This window comes from Silene latifolia, chromosome 1 (assembly GCF_048544455.1).
Source record: "Silene latifolia isolate original U9 population chromosome 1, ASM4854445v1, whole genome shotgun sequence".
Lineage (NCBI taxonomy): Eukaryota > Viridiplantae > Streptophyta > Magnoliopsida > Caryophyllales > Caryophyllaceae > Silene > Silene latifolia.
Window position 1 is genome coordinate 18,810,034 of NC_133526.1, and position 18,158 is coordinate 18,828,191.

At 38.1% G+C, this 18,158-nt stretch overlaps 1 protein-coding gene across 1 annotated transcript; it reads left to right on the forward strand.

The window, feature by feature from the left end:
* Positions 1 to 12,326: 12,326 nt before the first annotated feature.
* Positions 12,327 to 14,006, forward strand: LOC141641370 (uncharacterized). Its single transcript, XM_074450037.1, has 2 exons — positions 12,327 to 12,458; positions 12,843 to 14,006. The coding sequence occupies exons 1-2, from the start codon at positions 12,327 to 12,329 to the stop codon at positions 14,004 to 14,006; spliced, it is 1,296 nt and encodes a 431-aa protein (XP_074306138.1).
* Positions 14,007 to 18,158: the final 4,152 nt, after the last annotated feature.

Here is an 18,158-nt window from a genome sequence, read left to right on the forward strand (position 1 = left end):
AGCATAGCTATCAGGCGCTGCCTTTTCAAGTGGAGGCGGCACCCCGGGACCTTGCTCAACATCTCCCTCAACTCTAGATACTGCTTGTTCGTCAGGCCACCTGAGTCTGCGTTGCGGCCACCTATCACCTACTGATTTTGGATGTTGTTTCCAGGCCAGGGTTCCCTAGGATTCTGGTGCAGTGTGTTATCCAATGAGGTTGATGTCATAAGCGTCCCTTGGTTCCAGCTTACTTGTGGACTCCCTATGGATCCTGCACCAGGTGTCTGATTAGTTGTAACAAAGTTATTGGCTGGAATGTTACCTGGTACTATCTCTGTATGGCTGGCAGGCTGCTAGCTATCCGGTGTGAGGTATCCTAGTCCCTGTGGGACTAACCTTTCTCCTGTTGATATTGTTGTCAGATCCAACCTGGTTACCATCTCGCCTGGAATCTGCCGTGGTTGGCTCCTACTGCCTGATGCCCCCTGCATGGGCTCCGCCGCCGAGGCTAGGTTCTCGCCCTCTGTGCTTGCTGGTGCGGCTGCTTGCTATATTAGGATGTCTATCTATGCCCAGAGCTCCATGTTTCTCCTTGTTGCTTGGGCCTCTGCCTTCTTTTGGTCTTCCCGCATGTTTTCCATCACTTTCTGCAAATTTTCCATGCCATTAAGCAGAGTTTGTGTTGGACTTGGCAGTGGGGTGAGACTCGCGCTTCCAGATCCTTAATTTGTCTTTAAGTGTGCCCCCAAAGTAGGAGTCTTGGGAGGTAAGGTGACTTTGGCCACGGCCGTTACTCTTGACACGTGTCCGGGTGCCTGATTTTGAGCCGCTGAGACTGGATTTTGGATGGGGTTTGGCGGTATCAATGTTAGATTACCTCCTGACCCGGCTGGTGATGCTGATGATACGTGCTTGCTTCCGTCCATTCTATATTGAGTAATTAACGATGACGACCACTATGCCCCACGGTGGGCGCCAAACTTTTTTGGTATTTTTCTACCGAATTAGGTTAAATTGGGACAAAGCGGTCTTATGCATTATATGTAGATTTTATTGTTTGTATGAATGCTGAGTACGAAAGATAAAGATGTAAATAATTGTTGACACGAGATATTTGGTGACGCGGAAAACCCAATGTGGGAAACGACCGCGGGAAGGGACGGTACCCTTCCAATGATTGCACTAGCTGTTAATATAAGAACGAATACAAGAGAGGTAGCACGGTAATCTAGCTAGCACAATGCACTATGTTTGTATATCGGTCTCTGAATGAATCTTTCTCCTCCCTAATAGGGTTTAGATTGCTTGCGCGGCAAGTAAAGTTGTATCCCGGTCTTGTTGGGCTTTTTCTAGCTGACAGCCCATGCTTCGCTGTCCGGAGCCCGGTTCTCCCTATTCTCCCTAAGATCTCCCTGATTGCTTTCAGCTTACGGTCCCCTCAAGGCCATTAGTTTACTTGGCCCAATTCGTATGCTAGTCTTGATGAACATTCTTCTTTGCCGGCCTAATACGCGGAATTTGGCCCAAACACATATACTCTTTCAGTCTGATTACTGCTGCAGCTTTTTCTTGGACTGCCTCAAAGCTATGGCAAGGATGCATAGTCAGTTGCTTATATAGGTCTGAATCGTGGTGTAGGTTCCTCCTGAATGCTTCTACCGCTGTTGACACGTCACATTCCCGCACTGCCACTTTTTCGTTATTGAACCTGGTGTTGAACTCTCCAATTGTCTCGCTGGCGCCTTGGACTATTCGGTATAAGTCGCCAGCGTGCTTATGTGGCTTCTTGCTGCTAGCAAACTATTGAGTGAATGCATTTACCAAATCGGCAAATGTGGATATCGACCTGTTAGGTAGACTTATGAGCCATCGGAGTGCGGCCCCCGACAATGTGGATTCGAACCCCTTACACATGCAAGCTTCCTTTACATGCCCAATGGCCGTTACTGTCATCATTTTCTGTATGTATTGGCTCACGTGATCAAAGGGGTCCGTCGTGCCATCAAAGAGAGTCATGTTTGGGTTGTTGAATCTCCTTGACATGGCGACAATTGATATTGCATCCACTAATGACGAGTCAGCGTAGTTGTCAGGCCCTGCCTTCTCAAGTGAAGGTGGCATCCTTGGGACTCTGCTCAGCATCTCTCTCAGCTATAGGTACTGTTGGTTCGTCAGGCCGCCTGAGTCTGTGTTGCGGCTGCCACCTATCTGCTAATTCCGGTAGGGCAGAGTACGGATCGGGTATTTGATCCAAAGTACTAGTTCGGATCGGATTTCCATATTAGAAATCCTGAAGTTAGATATCCAATATCCAAACCAAATGTCTCGGATATTCAATGTTCGGGTATCCAAAATAATCGGATCGGATGCGGATATCCATCGGATATCCATACTTTTGAACTTACTTTAAAATTAAATTTGAAACACGATTATATTCATAGTTTTACATGATGATTTTCTTTCGTATTCTTATTCCAATGTTCTCGCTATAAAATTGAAGTACTTCCTAGATATTTCTCTAATATTTTAAACATTAATTAAGTTGTTGTATCAAATAAAATTTTATTTTCTCGAAATTATACTAGAAACTATAGTTTCGGATCAGATCGGATGTCCAAATGTTATAATTCTAATATCCATATCCAAACCAAAACCAAAGATTTCGGATCAGATATCCAAACCAAACTTAACTTTCGGATCGGATATCCAAAAATTCGGATCGGATTTGGATCAGTTTGGATAATCGGATTTTTTGCTCAGCCCTAGATTCCGGATACTGCTTCCAGGCCAGAGTTCCCCAGGACTCTGGTTGTGCACGTTATCCAGTGGGGTTGATGTCATAAGTGTCCCCTGGTGCCAGCTTACCTGCGGACTGCCTATAAATCCTACACCAGGTGTCTGGTTAATCATAACAAAATTATTGGCCGGGATATTGCCTGGTGCCATCTCTGTGTTACTGACAGGCTGCCAGCTATCTGGTGTGAGATATCCTAGCCCTTGTGGAACTATCCTTTCTCCTGTCGATACTGCTGTCAGATCCAATCTGATCACCAACTCGGCTGGAATCTGCCGCGGTTGACTCCTGCTGCCTGATGCCCCCTGCATGGGTTCCACTGCCAAAGCCTGGTTCTCACCCTCTGATGCGTGCTATTTACACAGTGTTTTAGGACCCTTTTAGCACGCATTTCTGTACTTTATTTATAGTCATTTTCTACGAATATGACTATATCTCTCTCCTTATTGTTTAATTATTTTCTGTTGGGTAATTTTACTAAGTTCTTTCTCCCCTATTTTTATCTGTTTTATTGCAATTCCCTTTTGTTGGGAATTGGTTTGGGGAGGTTTGTTTCGTGGACTAATATCTAATAAGAACTCAAGTTGTTTGCAGAATCTGATTGACGCGACTCACTGCTGTTACTCCTCTTTTGTTGTGGCCCCTGCTGTTGCCGCGACGATGTCTGTTCGTGATCCCTGTTGATATCACGATTGCTACTCTCTCCTCGGCTTCCTAGCTGGTTTGGGGAGGTTATATCTTGTGCGTTTCCTACTCCATTTCCTTTTCTCTCCTTTAGTTTAGTTTCATTTAGTTTGCATTTGAGTTTGCATCTTTACCGTCCTTTTATGCTGCCGCTAGATGTGTGTACAATGAGGACATTGTACGATTTGGTTTGGGGAGGGTAATGCATCCTTGAGTCTGCATTCATTTGTTTTGTATTCATATTTCTTGCATTTCTGCATGCATTGTCTTTAATTTCAAAAAAAATTATAATCCATAAAAACTTAAAATTTTCGAAAAATCGAAAAAAATCATGTTTAATTTAGCAGGAAAGGTTAAGTCTGATTGGAGTTTTTCATTGCTGTAAATTGTCTTTTGCTTAAGCCTTGCATTTTATCACTTCTTTTAGCAAAAGTTTGTGCAATTTCTCGAATTTCGTTTCAAAATTTGTTGAACTAGTAGACTTGACTTGAAATTTTGGCAAACTACACCATTTTCTGAGGTTTAGACTTTATAACTGGTGTCATTCAAAACCAGTTCATGTAAGATGTGAGTCGTTACTCCTTATAAGGCATGTAACATCAAATTGTATAAGCATAAGTTTTGTCTACTTAGTACCTGTATGCATTCGGGTCTGTGGTTGGTGACATATGTTTGGAGAGGCAATCCCTTTATTTCGTTTTACCCATGAGCTCCACATAGCCAAATTGCCTATTTTGTCCCTATTTAGCTACAATCCATATTTTTCCTACCCTAGCCGAGCTAGTAATGGTAGCAATACCGGGAATGTGTTGATTGCATTTAGTTATTATTTCTTATTATAAGATGGATGGGTGAAAGAATGAAGGAGAAAGATGAAAAAAAAAGAATTGGAAAATGAAAAAAGAAAAAGGAAAAAAATATGAGAAAGAAAGAAAAATCATATGCGGAAAATGAAAGAATTATGTTATGATTTATACTCCCATGTTTTATCTATACTTTATGGGGAGTTGATAATTTTATGGTGTTTAGCGAGTTGTGTGCATCCAATTTGCACTGTTTTGTCTTGATTAGTTGAGTTCGAAGTTGGGAAGTTGTATAATTTGGATTCGTTGTTGCTAGCCTGGCTATTAACCCCACATATCCAAATTCATTTTAGCCCCTTCTTACCCATTACCTCACTTACCCATATGTAAGTCCTCGGCATGTGTCTTGGTCATCAGTTTGGTTGGAATGCATATGTACGGTTGTAGAGACTTTATTCATGTTAGATTGCATGCATGTTCTTATAGGTTGCAGTTAGGTGAGTGTTCTTTATTCCTTCTATCTTACATTATATATCACCTTGTGCTTAATTGTGTGATTGAGCGACCCGTGAGAGTCCGATTTTGAAAGTCTTGCAAGGTCGAAAGTTCAGCATCTTTTTGAAATATGCATAAATTCGTTTGCTTTGACAGTGAGCTTTGAGTAGTTGATTTGTATGCATTAAAATGGTTTGAGTTGACGGTTTACGGCTTGTCCATGTTTACTCCTTTTTATTTAGTCTTAGTTAGTTGCATGAGTTTGCTTGAGGACAAGCAAATGTTCGGTTTGGGGAAGTTTGATGCGTGCTATTTACACAGTGTTCTAGGACCCTTTTAGCACGCATTTCTGTACATTATTTATAGTCATTTTCTACGAATATGCCCCGTATTGCGTACTTTGGTGTTTCTTGTGTCATTTGCAGGAATGTACCCAAAGGAGCGGTATTTGAGCCTAAAACCGTCCCACAAGCTTGCATTTAAGAGATGAGTAGATTTGGAGTGGAAATGTCGCTGCATTGGAGTGCGTGAAGTCGTACTTAAGGCGTTAAAGTCAATCTAGTAGCTGCGTTGAAGAGTATGTTCGATCGAGTGTTCAAACAGGTCGATCGAAATGAAGCTGCTACTGGAATGCTCGATCGAACAGTCTCTGTGTCTGTTCGATCGAAGGAGCTTCTAATGGAGATGCTCGATCGAACAGTCTCAGTGTCTGTTCGATCGAGAAGAGTTAACGCAAGGATGCTCGATCGAGAGCCAATTGTCACTCGATCGAGAAGGCTTATGTCGAGACTTTATGTTATGTTATATTTATTTTATCTTAGATAATAAGTTCTCTTATATATAAATAAGAGACTACCTAGACCTAAGGGGGATCATCAATTACATTTCCTGTTACTCAGTATCACGTTACATTGTTTTGGGCGGCGTCCTTCGCTTCTCCGTCGGATCCCTTTGTAACTTCTTCTCTTCTCTTAGACTTTAATTCTATTTAGTTTTATTCTCAATTCCTTTCTTATTGCCCTTAATTTCTCTACTGTTATTTATTTCTCTTATGCTAGTAGATCTTATTAATTCCCTTATTATGCCTCTTGATTTAGTTTATTCGTATCCTATTGTTATCGCAATCGTTATTATGAATAGCTAATCTCCTTTATGCTAGGATTATAGGGAAGCCATGGTATATTGCAATTAATTGAAAATTAGGGTAGGAAGGATTAATGTGAGAATTGACCCCAGACTTTTTGTATTGATAATTAATGAATTGAATGCATGCGAGGATTTAATTAGGTTAGTTAAGCTTTGACCTGGATCGAAAGATTGGAAAGAGCGGACTTGTGATGATCAATAGATTAACCTAGTGAGGGCGAAAGTCAAACTAGAAGTAATTTAGGGTGAGTTGAGACCGAAAGGAGATACTCGCAGTTTGAGACCGAAAGGAGATAATTGCTACCCTTCTCACAGTAATTTGACCGACCTTTACCTTTAGTTGATTGCAGAAATACCATGGTGGACCGACTGTCCTAGCATATCTCTCTCCTTATTGTTTACATCCATTATTTCTTATTGTTATTTCTCTTCCCTTAACTCATTAGTTTTAGTGACAAAACATCCAAAACCCCCGTTAAACCAACAGACTTAGATTAGACTATACACTATTCTGCTTCCCTGAGGAGATCGACCCTACTTGCCGCTAGCTTCTGCTAGTAGTTCTTAGGAATTTATTTTTGGTGTGAAAACGACCGCATCACCCTCTGTGCTTGCCGGTGCGCTTGCTTGCTGCGTTAGGAGGTCTATCTGTGCCCAGAGCTCCCTGTTTCTCCTTATTGCTTGGGCTTCTGCCTTCCTTTGGTCTTCCCGCATGCTTTCCATTACTCTCTGCAAATAATCCATGTCGTTAAGCAGAGTTTGTGTTGTACTTGGCGATGGGGTGAGACTCGTGCTCCCCGGTCCCTTATCCAACTTGGAGTGTGCTCCTATAGTAGGAGTCTTGGGAGGTAAGGTAACCTTAGCCACGGGTGTGACTCTTGACGTGTGTCCGGGTGCCTGAGTTTGAGCTGTTGAAACTGGATTCTGGATGGGGTTTGGTGGTATCAACGGCAGATTACTTCCTGGCCTGGCTGATGATGTTGACAATGCGTTTTTGCTTCCGTCCATTTCGTACTGAGTAATTAACGATAACGACCACTATGCCCCACGGTGGGCGCCGAACTGTTTTGGTATTTTTCTACCGAATTAGGTTAAACTAGGTCAAAGTGGTCTTATGTGTTATATATGGATTTAATGATGATTGTATAGTTGACACGTATGTAAATTGTGACGTAAATAAAGATTAACACGAGAGTTTTGGTGACGCGGAAAACCCAATGTGGGAAACGACTGCGGGAAGGGGACGGTACCCTTCCAAAGATTGTACTATCTTTTAATATAGAGGACGAGTACAAATATGGCGGCACAATTTTCTAGCTAGCACGATATGTAGGGTGTGTATGTGCGTGTATGAATGATCTTTCTTCCTTCCTTCGCCATATATATAGAACCCTAACCCTAGTAGTGTTTAGGTTGTTTGCACGAAAAGTCTAGCCGGGTCTCGCCTTTGTTGGGCCTCTCCTTGTTGACAGCCCATGACTTGCCAATGAGAACCCGACTCCCTTCATTCTCCCTGAAATCCGCCTGATTGCTTCCAGCTTACGGGCTCCTTAAGGCTATTAGGTTACTCAGTCCAGTCCACCTCGTGGGTCTTGATGGACATATCTCCTTTTCGGCCCAATGTGCAGAATTTGACCCAAACAGTAACATGTTATCAGAAAATAAAACATTTTTTTGTAAAATGATGACATATTATCCGTCTTATTTCAGATGAGAAACAGCCGTCTAAAGAAAAACGCACTGTTTATTCTTATCATGATCCATATTGTTAAAAAGCACATTGTTATTATCAAGAGACTGTTTTACAGTTTACTTATGTAAGGCTCTCGTTTACCAATTCTTATATTCTACACCCATGTGTAGGATACTACATACTCCCTCCAACCCCCCACTCCCCACTCATCCTCAACTTCCTCCTTTTTTTTTTCTTCTTTTACTTTTTTTTTTCTTTTAAAATTTTAAAACAAAAATTAACTTCCATATTTAAGAAAAGTTACGACGGTCATATTCAGTTTAAATGTTACGTAGTGTTACATTCACGATATGACACTATTATATTCATTTTAAGTTTAGTGAATATGACAAAATTGACAATATTGTTTAATGAATATGTGCTTTAAAGTGCGATATTCACAATAGGACACTATCATATTCACTTTCAGTTTAGTGAATATGACAGTGTAGTTTGATGAATATGTATTATAGGGTGTGATATTCATCTGATGGTTCTATTATATTCACTTTCATTTTAGTGAATATGACATTTATAGTTTAGTGAATATGACTTTATTTGTTCAAATATATTGAACAATAATCATTAACGTTTAATTTCATACCAAAATCGCATAATACAAAATAATTTAAGGAAAAAAATTATGTGATATGATATGAATATGTCAATTACGTTATGTGAATATGTGAGGAAAAATAAAATAAATAACAAAATATATCAAATATGATCTGAATTTGTAGAGGAATAAAAATTAAGAATAATAATATATTTTTTATTATTTTTAATTTATTAAATTTATAATTTATTTATTATAAGAAAAAAATTAAGAAAAGAGAGTACCATACACCATACTCCTGGGTACATGGTATAATTTACCCTCGTTTACCAGCTGTTTTTAAATATAAAAAAGTATGAAAGTGATAGCGAATAAGAGATCGACAAATGTAATGCATTAAACAAAATAAAGTGGAAGAATGACGCGTGTACAAAAGCTTAGGATGCTGTCTTAATAGAGTAGCACAAAATAAATGAGGATTGATTGGTCCCTCTCTAATACAACAATCTCTTCTTTTGCCATCCAGTCTCTTCGCACTCCATAATGTCGCCCACATTTAATGATGCCTCCAATTGTTATTTCCTAATCTTTCCTTTTTTGCTTAATATAATTTCACTTTTGCCATTTGTTAATTGTAGGGCTTCATTTTAAGGTTTATTGTAATTGTATATGAAGTGGGATTTTGTTTTGTTGTATTAGACATTTCAAACGTTTGATTTGTGTGTAGGCGTCGTTGACGTTGTAGTTTCATCTTTTATACATTTTTAACTCAATATTAGCTTTAGTAGCCAACGTTGACCCCATAATCCTTTTATAAAATCGTTTTATATCACTATTGTGTGAGACAGAATTTAATTGTCATCAAACAATTAGGCCCTATTCTTTCTAAATTTTTAGAAATTTGAAGTGAACTGAAATTTGAACCCAGAATGGAAATTGAATTGAATCAATTGAATGGAAATGAATCAATCAATCGAATGGAGCTAAAATTTGACCGAACTAAGTGATTAGAGTTTGAATTGAATCAAATAATATTAATTTTAATATTAATATTAATACTAAATATAATAAATAATAATAATAATAATAATAATTATTATTATTATTATTATAGTTATTAATAATAATAATAATATTATAATAATAATAATTATTATTATTATTATTATTATAATTATCATTATTATTATTATTATTATTAGAAGAAGAAGAAGAAGAAGAAGAAGAAGAAGAAGAAGAAGAAGATTAGTAGTAATAATAATAATAATAATAATAATAATAATTTGAGTGATTAACTAGGTAGCCACCATGAACCACGGTTCGCCATCAATCTAATTAGGTGAAATAATGGAGCACCAATTTGCTAGATTGATGTTCAAAGTCTAGCCGTTTATCATCCTAATTTGACAGATTAGGTAACCACCACAAAGCACCAACAATCCTAATTTAATTAATTAGATAAATAAAAATCGACAGACCTTAATTTCATCTTTAACAAATAAATAAAGTGTGGTTGATTAATTAAAACTCAACAAATAAAATTAATAATTGATAACAAGTAAATTAATTAACTATTTTAAAAAAATTAGAATTCATCTTGTAAGTTTTAAGTCATTTAAGCAATTAAATTAAGTTTTAGGGAAAAATATTGATTTAAGAGTTCACTTGGTTCAGTTTGAGGTGAAAAGGGTACAGAATAGAACGTTATGAAAAAGTGTGTGTGAAAGAGTAAAGTTCGTATATGAAAAAATAATTAGGTATTAATTTAAAATTAACAATGTTATTAATAATATTATTATTAATTAATATTCATATTCATATTAATAATAATAGTAATAGTAATAGTATTAATTATATTAATATGAATATTATTGATTTTAATAACCATAATATTCATAATAATAACAATAATGAGGATGATTAATTAATAATAAATTAATGATGATAATAATAATAATAATAATAATAATAATAATAATAATAATAATAATAATAATAATAATAATAATAATAATAATAATAATAATAAATAAATAAATAAATAATAAATAATAAATAATAAATAATAAATAATAATAAAATATTAATATTAATATTAACATTAATATTAATAAAAACTATTAAGTTTAAGATTCGCAAAATTGAAATTGGCTGAATTTAGTGGAGTTAAACTGAGGTGAGCTGAGCTGAATCAATGGAGCCGAAATGAGTGACTGAATCGAATCAATAGAATGAATCGAATCGAATCGACTAAATAGAGTGAAATTTGAATGAATGAAATGAATCCGAATCGAATAGAGCTAAGCAATCAAGTGAGTGAAAAAATAAGCCTAAAGAACAGGGCCTTAGTCCACCACCATATAAGTTAATTGGAACACCAAATTAGAAAGAAAATAAAACGATCACAAGAATAATTCATTTTACATTATTGTTATCCTCTCTATCTTGCACTTCCACCAATCATTTATCTTTGCTTAAAATACATAGTAAACAAATGAATGAGATAAAAAGTATAGAGAATGTACAATAAAAAAAAAATATTTATTTTGCTCTCCATTTACGTTCTCTCTACTTGGAGAGCATGCTATGAGTACATTACATTTATAATAGTAAAATCCTCTATTTCCTCAATTAATGGATCCACATTTTTATATTTATATTAAATAAATTTCACACACATTTGTCCTCTCACATATTCCACTTATACCATAGCTACTGGGAATGATGATGATTACTCTCGAATTAATGAACAGGTCCGGGAATTTGCTGATGCGAACGCTATTTACTGGAAACAAAGGGCGAAGATTAAGTGGATAGTGGATGGGGACACTTGTACCAAGTATTTCTTTAATTGGGTAAAAGGGAGAGCTGGGCGGAATTTTACTATGGGAATTAAACGGGATGATGGCGAATGGACTTATAATATGGATGAGGTGGGGGATATGTTTCAACGCAATTTTAAAGAACTCTTCAAATCTACTGACTCTCCTGGTCAACTGACTGATTTTAACTCTGTTACAGTTAGGCCGACTTTGGCATCTAGCTCGTTTCAAGATGTGTTAAAATTCCTGAGTACCCGAGTTTCCAATGATGATGCTGATGGGTTGAGCTTACCTTTTACAGCCAAGGAGGTAAGGCGGGCTGTTTTCCAGATGGGGCCGCTGAAATCACCGGGTCCGGATGGCATTCCGACCATTTTCTATCAGAAGTGTTGGTATATGATTAAGAAAGATTTCACAAAAGCCGTCCTCTCTACTCCTAATTCAGGACGGGTTTTGCGGGAAGTTAATAGAACTTTTATAGCCCTGGTGCCGAAGAAAGACAACCTAGAGGAAGTGCAGGATTACCGACCGATTAGTTTATGCAATGTTTTAATGCGTATTGTGACTAAGTGCATCACTAATCGGCTGGCTAAAATAATTGGGTACTTGGTTGGTGACTTTCAAAATGCTTTCATTCAGGGGCGAAATATTACTGATAATGTTCTTCTTGCCCATGAAGCCATCCATAAGATAAATTCTTATAAATCTGGTAGGAGTGGGTTATATGCTTTTAAGGCTGACATGAGCAAGGCCTATGATAGAGTCCGATGGGATTTTCTTCAAGCCGTTTTATATCATGTTGGCTTCCCAGATAAGATTGTCGAACTTATTATGAATTATGTTTCCACTGTCTCGTATGAGGTCCTTCTAAATGGATCTCCCTTTCAGCAGTTTAAACCAAAGTGTGGGCTACGACAAGGGGACCCCTTGTCTCCCTATCTCTTTATTCTATGTATGGAGGTTTTATCTAGTAGTGTGGTTAATGCACAGTTGGAGGGTCGTCTATGAGGGATTCATCATTGTCGCAATGTACCACCTTTGACTCACCTTTTCTTTGCTGATGACTCGATCTTTTTTCTACATGATACTGGTAGATCAGTTGTTCACATCAAAAAACCGCTTGATGGCTACTGCAACTTCGGGACAGGTGATTAATGAGGGGAAATCGGGAATTATTTTCAGCCCTAATATGAAGCTCAAGAATGTTCGGGTTTGTTTGAAAACTCTAAAGATCCGAAATAATAACGGTATAGGGAAGTACTTGGGTATGCCAACGGTTTTTCAAGGCTCTAAGAAAGATATTTTTTAAGGCATGGCCGAAAGTGTTGTAAAGCGTATTTCTTCTTGGAATGGTGTCTTTCTGTCACCAGCTGGGCGAATGACACTAATCTCTTCCGTTCTATCAAGTCTGTCAACTTATTTCCTATCAGTTTTCAAAATTCCGGTAAGTGTGACTAAGAAGATTACCTCTCTCTTGTCGCATTTTTGGTGGGCGGGCTGCAGATTAGGTAAATCGCTTCATTGGTGTAGTAGGATGTTTACTAGCCTCCCTAAGAGAGAGGGAGGGAGGTCTTGGCATTCGGAACATTGAGTGCCTGACCAAGCAATGCTGGCCAAGCACGCGTGGAGGTTAGCCTCGAATGAGGATTCTTTATTCTGTCGTATATTCCGGGAGAAAATTTTAGGCTGTTCACGCTTCTAACATGGTTTCGCTCAAAGGGTTTCTGGTGGTGCCTCGTGGGGCACTAGAAGTATCGCCCATGGCCTAAGATTTATACTGGATTATATTGCTTGGAAGCCGGGGAGTGAATCTAATTTGAATATCTAGAGCACTCGGTGGGTTGATGGAGGATTACCTGACCCTAATGAAGCTTTGCTAGACCCGAGTTTTAATTTCCTAAAAGACCTCTGTATTAGGGACTTGTGCTATAATACTGGGGGTTGGAATGAGGAAATGGTTAAGATGGTATGTAGTGAAGAGTGTGCAAATAAGATATTAGCGATACCTATAAGTAGTCAGCAGGGGCGGGATGAAATCTACTGGCCGGCCAATAGGAGTGGCGAGTACTCGGTGAAAAGTGGGTATGAGATTATTTTCCAAAATTATTTTTTAAGTAAGGCATCGAGTAAGGATAAAAAACGAATTGATCAAAACCGACAGGTGTTCTGTAAAACAAGATTATGGAGGCTCTCTGGACCGCAAATGTGGAAAATTTTGGTGTGGAAAATTATTTCTAACTCCCTCCCTGTGGGCGCTGAATTTATCAAACGTAAGCTGGATTGGGAGCCTAACTGCCACTTATGTCTGAAGGGGGAAAAAGAGATGGAATCGTTGGAACATCTTTTTAGGGATTGTGAGATTGTCTCGAGGATCTGGTCTAGTTCCCTCTTAGGTATTAAAACGGAAATGGCGAATGGTTTAAGCATTGGGGACTGGATTATTGACTGTATCTTCTACCTGGGCAAGCTCGAGGATGGTAAGACTAGAATCCTCTCTTTCTTGGCGACTCTGTTCTCAATTTGGACCATGAGAAATAACTGTTTCTTTAGGGGGGATTATCCTACACCGAAGGTTTTCTATGACCATTGTCATGTGCTGGTTAGTCTGGCCTCTCGTAATGTAGATGGTAAGGATGGTAAGACTGACTCTCAGGATCATACTCTTAGCTCTATGCCTGGTTGCCAGGAAAGGGAAAATGATGTTGGTAGGCTAAGGGACGGGAAACCGTTTTACTGGATTGGAGCCGCTGGCTCCTGCAGGATGACGACTATCCATGTTGATGCAAGTTGGGAGTCTACGTGTAAGGCAGCTATTGGTTGGGTAGTTTATGATGATCTGGGGCTAGTCCGTTTCGCAGGGAGTGCAAAATGCTGGGAAGAATCACTCATACAGGCAGAGGCAAGAGGGGTTCTAATGGCTTTAGAATGGGCTCGCGAACATGAGCTCCTACACTTGGACCTGGCTTCGGACCGTCTACAGCTTCTATTATAATGGATGGGTACGGAGAGAACGAATCACCAAGTAAAAGGGATTTTGGAGGACATCACTAGCATGTCGACTTATTTTCGTTGCTTTAGCTTTCGTTATGTATGCAGGAGGCGAAATGAGGACGCTCACCGTCTTGCAAGACGGGAACTGGTTCTGATATAGGATCTTTATTTCTGGCTGCCAAAAAAAAACATATTCCACTTATAAGAGCCTAGAGCCCTACTTAAAATAAAGAGCTAGCTCTCCTTTACCATTTACAAAATTGCCAAGATAGGTCATCGGGTCTTTATAGAATTATATTTTGAAAGATATACTTATAGAATAAGAAAAATATACAATTATAATATTGTATTGAGACTGGCTCAAAATTCGTTGGTTAGGTAGGAAGCACAAACACTTCTACCATTTAGCGTGTCCGTGTCTAGCACTGACGCCTGTACAACACTCAAAAATACGTGTCGGACACTTAACAAACCGTGTATAATTTTTATTAATATTTTTAAAGTTTGGACACTCGAAAATACTTCAACTCAACATAATATAAATACAAGTACATGATGTAATTTAAATACACTTCATGATAAAATCATGATTATGTTTTCGGTACATTACTTAATTATTTTCCGTGTAGGTTGGAATATGAGTTATTACTAATTGAGCAACTTTTGTTTTATTACATGATTTGAATTTTTAATTGAACATTAATACAAAATATTTTTACGGAAAAGTAGTTGTACTTTTATAACCATATAAAAAAACACATTTTATTAAATTTTAACAATGTCCTGTGTTCGACATTTTGTGGGACACTGTCACAATTTCCAATTCATATACGCGTGCGTCTATGCTTTACTCATATCTGCTTTGATACTACCTAGGTGTAGATACCTCATTTCTGCACCTTCCGCAAACCACCTGGTGATGATTGGGCCGCATGTTTGGTACGCAGAACGATTTGTGACAGTTCGTAAGTTTATCGTCAAGTGATCGCTCAAACACTTGTGTCTACCTCTTAATTGTCATCGACGTGCCGATACGGTCGTTTTGGCAGTAATTAGAGTACATTTGGAGTCCGGGTCAAAAACCGTCTTCATTTTCTAAAACCGAGTCAGAATGTTCTGGAATGTTCCGAATATTTCTATTCCATATTTTCCAATCTATTAATCTTTGGTAAAATATCTCCCGTAATATTCACACAAAATATTAAGGAAACGAGATTAATCCGTTATTCCATAATAAAAACGCGGAAATCTTTCTTCCGCAGGAGGAAGCCACCGAGGAAAGGACGCATCAGGTGTTGCGCCTCTTTCAAGGGACGCAGTGCCTGCTGCGCCTCTTCCTCAGTCCTTTTCTGCGTATTTTTCGTATCTTTTCGAGATTCACTTCCAAAGTTTCTCCGAAAACCCTATTTCCTCCGTGTGATTAGTATAAATAGAGACCTTCGGTCTCACATATTTCTCACGTGAGTGTCTGCCCTTCTCTTCTCCCTTTGCATTCTAGACCACGTTCTTACTTTTTGGCGTCTACGTGCTTGAACATTCGACCACGTAAGCTCCGATCCTTCTGAGTAACAGCCTCGTTTTGCATGACCGACCAATTTGACCAACTCCACACTAATCAACTGTAATCAATCTTATTCGTTTTCCTCTTAGAGGGCACTTTCGTCGTACATTCGAGTCGAGCATCACTAAACGTTAACTTAGTTCATCTCGTTTCGTCAAACATGTAAGTCTGAGGGTGTAAATCCTATTTTATTTATTGTTCTTTATTTATTGTAATCATAATGTAAGGTTTATGTCGAAAGTATTCTTAAAACCGATTTGTAAAACCATGTTTTAAAACATTTTTTACGAATTATCAGAAGACAGACGTCGAGAAAGGACGCAGCAACTGTTGCGCCTCTTCGAAGGGACGCAGCACCTGCTGCGCTTCTTCGTGAGGCTGCTGCAGTTCGCTTCCTTTCTTCTTCCTTCGTCTTTTGTCAATTCGTTTCTTTTATTTTCTTTCGTTTGTTCTTCGATTCTTTGATATAACGATTTAAACATAGTAATTTAACATATTATTCATCATCATTAGTATTGAATTCGTCATTAAATCTCGACTTAAATCCCTTATAACCAATATTTGCGGGTTTTCGTCATTAAAGTCAATCCGGGATTTATAGATTCGATTCATTAATATTGAGTCTCTGGAATTCGATCTTTCATATATTCCCATCTGTTATTTATCATATCCATCATTAATTCATCATTAACAACTTGTTTAACCTAATTAATTCATTAATTAACCTTTTAATCTTGTAATTAACTCGTATTGTTTAATTCCGTCCATGTTCATGCTTTGTCACCCCAATTCACATGTAAATAATCTGTTAATCACTTTCATTCGAGTCAATTATTCATAATCGATCATTAAAATCACCAACGAATATTAATAATTTGCAATTCCGGCTTCACAGCCAGAACTCAACCCAGGAACAGACGCAACGACTGTTGCGCCTCTTCCAAGGGACGCAGCTCTGCTGCGCCTGTTCCCGGTTGATTTCTGTCTCTGAACTCCCGTTTTGCCTTCACTTAATTATTAGCTTACATATTAACTATTAATCGTATTATCACTCTAATTCCTTTTCGTTAATTTATTTATTTATTCTTTCTCAAATTATCCGTTTTAAAAGTATTTTCGACATAAATCATTAATCCGATGTAATTATTGTAATTTTCTTATTGTATTTTCATTATTGTATTCCTTTTATTATTGCTTGTATGTTTTCACATGTAATCGATTTAAATCTCTACTTCGACCCACTTGTATGATAAATTACGTGTTAACCGACTTAGTCTAATTCTCACATGTTAGGATTAAAACGTTGGATATTGCATTGCATGCATATAATTTGACAATACATCGAGTATAGACGATTTTCCCTAATCATTAGTAGAAGCCGCTATCGAGGCTGGCGGGATTAGGTGTTCGATCAAAAGAGCTTCCTAATACATACCCTCACCCCTTACTCTAGATCTCTGTGAACATCCGTGTTCATTGGCATCCACGAGAGTCATTCTAGACATAGAATTCTAAGGGTGACGAGTGCTTAGTGTTCATGTCATTACTTTGTGTCTTGACATGACACGAGGTATTCGAACAGTTTCCAATTCTCCACAATAAATTGGTGGCGACTCCACCAATACAAATAAACCAAAGAGTGAAAAGCTTGCTTCGCTTTTCGCCCCCGTGGGCCCGCGTCCACACTAGGTTAGATTAGAGTAGGATGAGAGCAATAGTAATAGTGATTCTTAGTCTTGGGGTGATCACTAAGAACCCAAAATAAAAACTTCTTCTATTGCAAGTAAAAGATTGTATACGATCGTGAACTTCAACCAACTCCAGAATGGTAATGATCAAATCCTAGCTGCGCTAGCTCGTCTTCAAGTCACTCAAGACCAAGTATACGATCGCCTTGACACAATCGAGGGTCGAATATATGCCGTGGAAACAAGGATGCCTCCTCGAGAAAGTGAAGTGTCTGATGAATTTGTGAATAACTTCGGGGACGAAAACCCTCCCATAGGTATAACTACAGCTGAGAAACGACTTCAATACTTGGAAGAACAATTGATGTATCTCAAAGGGGATGACATTTATAGGGAAAATAATCGCAAATATGAAGCCGTGAGTTCCAAGTTGCCAACCAACTTTAACATGACAGATATCCCTAAGTTCAAGGGGCATGAAAACCCTTTGAACCACATCCGTGCTTTCAAGGATTACATGTCTATCAAAGACATTAAACCCGAGATGTTCTTAAGGATCTTTCCTTCATCTCTTGACACCATCCCAAAACAATGGTTCTATTCTCTACAACATAAGAAGTTCGCTACCTGGGATGATGCCGCAATTGAGTTTGCCAAACAATACGTGGATAATGCTGAAATCCAAGTAAACATGCGCACTTTAGAGGTTCTTACCCAAAAAGACAAAGAAGGTTTCACCGACTTCCTAAGTAGGTGGAGGAAGACTAGTACTCAACTTGTTGAACGTCCAGACGAAGCTACCCTCGTGGAGAAATTCGTGGACAACCTAAAGCCCATTTATGCAAATCATTTGAGGTACCTAAACATTAAGACCTTCAAAGACTTAACCGTACTAGGGACAAGG